The sequence below is a fragment of the Panicum virgatum genome, chromosome 7K (assembly GCF_016808335.1).
Source record: "Panicum virgatum strain AP13 chromosome 7K, P.virgatum_v5, whole genome shotgun sequence".
Classification (NCBI taxonomy): Eukaryota; Viridiplantae; Streptophyta; class Magnoliopsida; order Poales; family Poaceae; genus Panicum; species Panicum virgatum.
The window spans coordinates 46,470,329-46,476,979 of NC_053142.1; the positions used below are offsets into that span (position 1 = coordinate 46,470,329).

Here is a 6,651-nt window from a genome sequence, read left to right on the forward strand (position 1 = left end):
GGCGAAACAGCCCTTACCCATTTATCACCACACCCGGGTTCCGATGTAGCGTGTCGCTAAGAGGGCTACGCCCCAACGAGTTTCTTGTGGGTTTCAAATCCATTAGAGTGGCTATTTTTATGCTGATTTGCCAAAACCTAACGCAACCCTCCTTCTTTATCCGGGCTTAGGACCGGCTATGCTGAGACGACTCAGGAGAGAGGCTTCCGGTCAGCATAGGCGGAGTTCAAGCGACCAAAACAGAATTGCAAAATTAATTCGTTGAGGGAACCAAAGCATTAGTCACTGGAGGTAATATAGGACTAGCAGAAAATGAGGTTTAAAGGAAAAATTACAGACATCATTTTATAAATCATATCTGAAAAAAGGTAACAACTCAGGGAAAATAATGGAAAATACAGCTCCACAGCCGCCCCAGGCAAGCAACAACATATGGACAGTGAATTAGACGTTTATGCTACACATAAACAACGCAGCTCAGGGCGCGTAAGCAAGTCCAAAGATATAAAAACTTCTATGGGGCTATTGACCTCCGATCATACCGCAGAGGTCACTGCCCCGCATATAGCATCATGCTCTACCAATGATTTTAACTCTAAACAGCCTATCGCCGTGATTCCTAACCCTTGATCCTTCAGGCAGAATGTCCCCTCGTGTCAGAACATCAACATGCAGGTCAAAAATCAGACGGCGGATTAAAAAATCCACTGCTCTATATCCAAGCTTACTCAGGTTTGCCCTGTTTTCTTCCAAGTGGTCCAAACGGTCGGGCAGGTGTTCCGATGCCCTTGTTATCATGTATCGGAACAATTCTCAACGGGTGAGCTTCAGTGTTGAAAACCCACTCGTCAAAGGAGATGACTGATGGAGGGGAGAAAAGCAGGTAGAGGTACTTGAGTGTCTCTGCCAGGAAGAAGCTCTGCATCATGTTGTCTTTTTCACCAGTGTTCACCTGAATTCCAAAAAGTAATTGTGTCAGATAAGTGTTCTTCAGCATAAATTTAACGATAGAAGTCATCAGGAAAACTTACATCTCTCAGTCCCACATATCCAGATTCTATGCGGGAGTTCTTCTCAAATGCCTGGAATATATCCCACCCCCAATCTTGGTATGTTTTATTCCCCGTCAAACGCCATAGGTACATAAGCGATTCGACAGTCTCCGGTCTCAGAATGTTCCAAGATGTGCCCACACTCATATCCTAGGGCCGGTAGGAAAATACCATTTAATATTCTTTCTAACAGAAAAGAGGGGAAATGCAGGCTGCCATACTACCTGTCCAGCATGGAAAAAATAGTTCTCGCCAGCCAACTTCGTGGGAGTGGTTTGGTAGAAATTATAGCAGGTCCTAGCAAGCTATGACATGAATGGAAAGGAAAAAGAAAATGGAAGTTCAATCAGCAAGCAGAAAATCATATTTGATCTCAAAGTAACATGCAAAGACTTGGAAACTTCAATAACAATTAGGATTTCCTAGAGGATTTACCTCTTTTGCAAGATTCATAATTTGCTCAGATTTTTCTGGGCCATAACCAGAGGCTCCTAATGCCAGCATACCAGGAGCAAAGCAAGCAAGTTCATCCATCTGTGTTAGCCGCAAACAGAACTTGTCAGAACCTTCGAGAGAATACGAGATAAGCTTTAGCAAGCGGCCTGCCAAGTCAACTGGTAGTACCTTGTCAGACAATGAGCCACCATTCTTTTCACAAATATAATGGTAATTAGATGGGGTAGTTTTCTTGGTTAAACTTATTAGACCTTCCATCGATGTCTCCCACATTTGTCTGAATTAAAAAATATGAATGGAATTGGTATCCATGTTAGAATGAAGAGACTGCAGGTGTTATTTGACAAACTGTGAAACCAGGCTGACAATAGTCTCGAACCTGTAGTGTTTTACATGCTCAGTTTTATTTCCCTGGATCCAGACCTTGAGCAAGTATTCATAGAAGCTGAACAAAAAATGGCAGTTATTTTTTTAAAAAAAATCTCTGGACAATAGCAGCTAAGGTCCGCAATTGAAAACTTAGCATTGATATAATAGGAGAGAAAATATTTGCCTAAGATTTACAGCAGTCCCAGTCTACCAGCTAAATGCCAAAACAGAGCACCACAATCTCAAAACGAAAATATTTGGTTGGATGACAAAAGTATGAATGTCATTACCTATCTCCCATAGCACCAAATGTGATAGTTGAGTATGATGCAGTTCCAGAATGAGGATTTATGTAAATAGGAAGTAAACCATCACTCGGATATATTTTCTGAAGCTGTGTGATGACATTCTCTGCCTAAAATTAGATTGCAGCAAATCAATTAAGAGTTCAGCATTAAGGGAAAAAATGAGCCAAGAAAGACATCAAGACATAATTTAAATGGTAAAAATGAACCAACAGGGCATTTTACAGCAAAAAATAGCAGCCTAATCCATATTGTCAGGTACTCCCTCCGTCCTCAAATGTAAGCCATTCTGGGATTTAAAATTTGTCCTCAAATGTAAGTCATTCTAGGTTGAGAGTGGACCCAACCATCTTAATTGTGCATCGTTTTTAGGTCTTTTCCAATAGAAAGATGTGCATGCAACCATGTAGGGGGAGGTACATGTGAGGGAGATGCATGGGAAAAGACATGCTAATTTAATTAGCACATTACCAATACTTAATAATTAGGGGTAGGAGAGTCTTTTCTATACAACCATAATTTGTCCTAAAAACTCTAGAACGACTTACATTCGAGGACGGAGGGAGTAGAGAAAAGGCATTCTACAAAACCTAGCCTAGCTCTAAAAATTTCGTGCATGCAGATCAAGATATTTATGCATGTTTCATTTAAACACCATCAGAATGAGGAAAAATGGGTTTCCTAGTAAAATGGTTCTGCAAGTTTCAGCTCACAAAGCAAATTATTCTTTCATCAATGATTTGAGACATTTAGGTGATTACACTGGTAGGCATCCTCAATCATTCAAAACAAAAGCACTCGTCTCTAACGAAAAAAGAATGCACATATCAAATAAAGTATGGAGGAAATGGAAACACTACATTACAAGAATGCCAGCTATGTTTCAAGCAGGGGTATCATCTGATAAGATAAAACTGGTGGGGCATATAGAAATATGAGTACAAAGTAAGCAGCACCTTCTGCTGATACTTGGGATCCCCAGTCCTCTGGGACAGAGCTATAAATTCAAGTTGCTCCGTACCAGAATCTGCAAGGATACTATCACCCTGCAGGAACAATAAAGTATATCAGCATATGCAATTTACTTGTTTCTGAGTAAGTAAAGAAAATCTCAGGTAAAAAAAATGTTTTTAAAATAGCCAATCCAGCAATCTGGTGCTACAATTGTCTAAAAAAACACCTGTAATTTGCATGTAGTGAGAATCTAAGCCACAAGGTGAAAATGGAATAGTGAAAGTTTGAAAGACCAAAATGGCATGGATATTTGAGTAAGGTTACTATTAGTACATCCACTTCAGAGTTACACCATATTTTACAAGGGGTTTGAAATGCAAATGGTTACTCAGTCGAATATAGAATACCAGAGACTCACGTTGGTCCATCCAGGATTATGGGCTCGTCCATGAGCTAGGTTTATTCTATTATAGGGGATGCCAGATGTTGTCTCCCAAGCAGGTAATAGTCGATCAGTAATATCTTTAGCCTTCTCAAGAAATACTTTATCACCAGACAGATCGTACGCACTAAGTAGACCTCCAACGACCCTGAATATAAACAAAAAAACAAAGTAAAAAAAAATAGACAGCCTAGCTGTAGTTGTTTTCTATAAGAATCATAATGATGGCATGTCTAGATAAAATTGGCCTGCCAAATATCTGCAAGGAACAAACCAAGTTGAGGAGCTAAATACATAATAAAGGTAAACCTTATAATGCAACCTTATGGTCGTTTCAAAAACACTTGCATCATAATCCTTGTCAAAGTCTAATGACTCGGCCACCCAGCTGTAGGAGATGGACATTAGTCAGATCAGGAAAACAACATAAAATCTGAATTAAGTACTGAAATGATTCCAAGGAGTATTACCATGCAAAGGTGGCAATATAAAAGCAAACAAGAGATTCGTAATAGAAAATACGAATGACTGGATAAACTAATACATGTTGTTCATCATGTGAGACAGATGCTAGAATACTAGAGAAATACAAAGCTAGTAAGAGATTGAATAATCCTCTATAATAAGGGGTCAGGGAGATAAATACATGGATTTTACGTGTAAGCGCACCCAATAAACTTACTTTCTAAATCCAGGATAAAAAGACAAAGAGCCCACTGATCTAGTAACAGATTACAGAACTGAATATTTGTACTAGCAGATTAAAATCAAATGTTAACCCAGTTTTCTGGCAAAAGGAAAAAACAAGAGAAAGCATTCTGAAAAACAAAATGATCTACATGTTGAAAAACAAGTGGAACTCACTCTCTAGCTTTCTGAAATTCATCTTTCAGGCCCATGATATACAGTGTATCAAGTGAGTCCACAAGGGTTGCTCCAAGGCCACCAAAGCTATTGATGCCATTCTTTGATTGTGGCTGGGAATTGGGTGGAACAAAACAAACGACAAAAAGGAATTTAAGATCTAGAAAATGATCTAGAATCAGTTAGCAAATGCAAACTTAACTGCACATCAGAATAACTTAACAAACCTGAAGCTCATCCATTCCCCAGGCATACTTTACATAGGAATTCCAAGCATGGAGCATTGCCTCCTTAACTTTTTCCCTCCTTTCATTATTCACAGGATCGATTTCTACAAGATCTTTTCTGGCGTTACTTGGATTTTCATCCACATGGACTCCAGCCTTTCTTAGCTGTAGAAAAGACATCAAGGCAACTGAATTATGATTTTCGGCCCCAAGGGAAACAGATTATGGACTGAGGGGGTAACTAGGTCAGCATGGAACTTCAAAGAAAAGTATGATGTTATTACCTGGTCATGCAACCGATTAATATCATCTTCTAATCTGGAAATCTCAGACTGAAAATGAAGATGGATATTAATATGAGAAACAGGCATGATAAGTCCAATTATACATTAAAATTACAGATTATGATTATCTTGATATACAGGAAGCGAAGGTGTGCATATCAACGTTTCCCACTCAGAAATAAAGAAGCAAATCAAGTGCATATAACCAAAGTTAATAAAACAAAGCACTTTGAGGTAATTCAAACAAAGATGAATGTATCTCATGAATCGAAACTAAAAAGGAAAAGGAAGGCACAATTGTAAATGCAAGCTTCAGAATAACAGTGAGTCAAAACTGAGCATCTATTTGTCAATTTTTTCAGTCAGTACTCTACAAACCAAAACAAGAAAAATACATTTCCCGCAAAATATTCTCACTGGCATTCAGTTCTCTGAAGTCTGAACCTACACCTTTCAAAAATCCGATATCATAGCAAGCTCGAGTTCTGCTGTCAAACACAGAGAAAGGTTCCGCACTCTCCACCTTCACCAAAGAACTTGAGAGACATAGAAACTGAAGATCATCAAAAGTTCAACACGACCGTACATTTTCTGCTAACCAGAGAAGACAGAAACTCCATCGCCAAATTACAGTCAGCCCCGAAGCAAAACCAAGCTAATCGAAATTATCGTTAAAAACATACAGCTTATGTGTTCTAAATCATTCGCGGTACTACTCCACGTCTGTGTTTTCGAGGAACGACTAATTCACATCTTACAAGATCCAAATAAAAAAATTCTTAAACAAGCAGCCAGAACCTGAACATAAAATCCCAATAAAACGGCAGACTATCCCCCAACCATTTCAAGTCCTTAACTGACGCAGTAAGATCCACGCTTAACCATACGGCCTCTATTAATCAGAATATCAGATCCAGCTACAAATCAGCCTGACGACAAATCGGAATGCAAAGCAGAGCGGGACAGGAGCCAATCAGATCCCAGTCACTAAACTTGTTGAACCCGGATCAGGGGAGCTCCCGCGGGGCGAGGGGGGGCGCACCTCGTACTCGCGGACGAGCGACTGGCGGTCCCAGAAGGCGAAGGTGGCCGCGACGAAGACGAAGAAGAGGAGCGCGAGGCGCTTGGGCCGCTTGAGGTAGTACGCGGGGTTGAGGTACCGCCACGCCCCCGACGACGAGGACGACGACCGGCGAGCCATGGGGGCCGCCTCCGGCGACTAGATCGCCGAGATCCTAGCTCGTCGCCGCCCCCGGCGAGGTCCACGGCGATTCGCGCGTGCGCTCGGGCCGGGCGTCCGCGTCCCCGCGTCGAACGTGTTCGTGTGTGTGTGTGTGTGTGTGTGTCTCTGTTTCGGCCGGGGTCATCGCTAGAGGGGCCTACCGGTAAATGTCCACTTGACCTTGTCAGCGCCTCAGTGGTGAGTTTTTTTTTCTTCACCTTATTTGAAATTTCGAACATATAGGAACTAGTGAATTGTTTTATATGATAAATGTTCTGTTCTTTGAAAATTCTATTCAGGTGATGAAGAAGTGCAGCAGATTTTCCTGTGTCCTGGGTAGGTCCTAGTCCTGGGTAATGCCTCGAAACTGACGGACATTTCTTGGTTGGTTGTAGGAACGAATTAGATCAGTCCATGTTATTATAGCCCAAGTAAAAAATGAATTATGGCTGAAATGCTTCAGACCATATAGAACA

General features: G+C 40.9%; 1 protein-coding gene across 2 annotated transcripts; it reads right to left on the bottom strand.

The window, feature by feature from the left end:
* Window positions 1–303: 303 nt before the first annotated feature.
* On the bottom strand, window positions 304–6,307 carry LOC120641694 (mannosyl-oligosaccharide 1,2-alpha-mannosidase MNS1-like). Of its 2 annotated transcripts, none has more exons than XR_005662364.1 (14): window positions 5,996–6,290; window positions 4,954–5,001; window positions 4,670–4,834; window positions 4,443–4,555; window positions 3,888–3,966; window positions 3,555–3,726; window positions 3,139–3,228; window positions 2,168–2,292; window positions 1,888–1,953; window positions 1,677–1,785; window positions 1,488–1,586; window positions 1,277–1,357; window positions 1,032–1,202; window positions 304–952 (listed from the first exon to the last, which is right to left on the bottom strand). XR_005662364.1 is itself a non-coding variant. In XM_039917893.1 (14 exons), exons 1-14 carry the CDS (start codon window positions 6,152–6,154, stop codon window positions 725–727), a joined length of 1,692 nt encoding a protein of 563 aa, XP_039773827.1. In that variant the 5' UTR covers window positions 6,155–6,307; the 3' UTR covers window positions 324–724. The 2 variants fall into 2 exon arrangements, 1 of the variants encoding a protein (XP_039773827.1); XM_039917893.1 differs by having other exon boundaries at window positions 324–952; window positions 3,901–3,966; window positions 5,996–6,307.
* Between the last annotated feature and the right edge of the window lie 344 nt (window positions 6,308–6,651).

What these genes read in the sequence shown, in the direction of transcription:
- LOC120641694 (XM_039917893.1), bottom strand. Translation starts at nt 6,154, where the DNA reads ATGGCTCGCCGGTCGTCGTCCTCGTCGTCGGGGGCGTGGCGGTACCTC. An exon ending in CGCTCGTCCGCGAGTACGAG is followed by an intron (nt 5,002 to 5,995) that starts GTGCGCCCCCCC and finishes CTTCATTTTCAG; the next exon opens with TCTGAGATTTCCAGATTAGA. An exon ending in TTTGGTGCTATGGGAGATAG is followed by an intron (nt 1,954 to 2,167) that starts GTAATGACATTC and finishes TTTTTTGTTCAG; the next exon opens with CTTCTATGAATACTTGCTCA.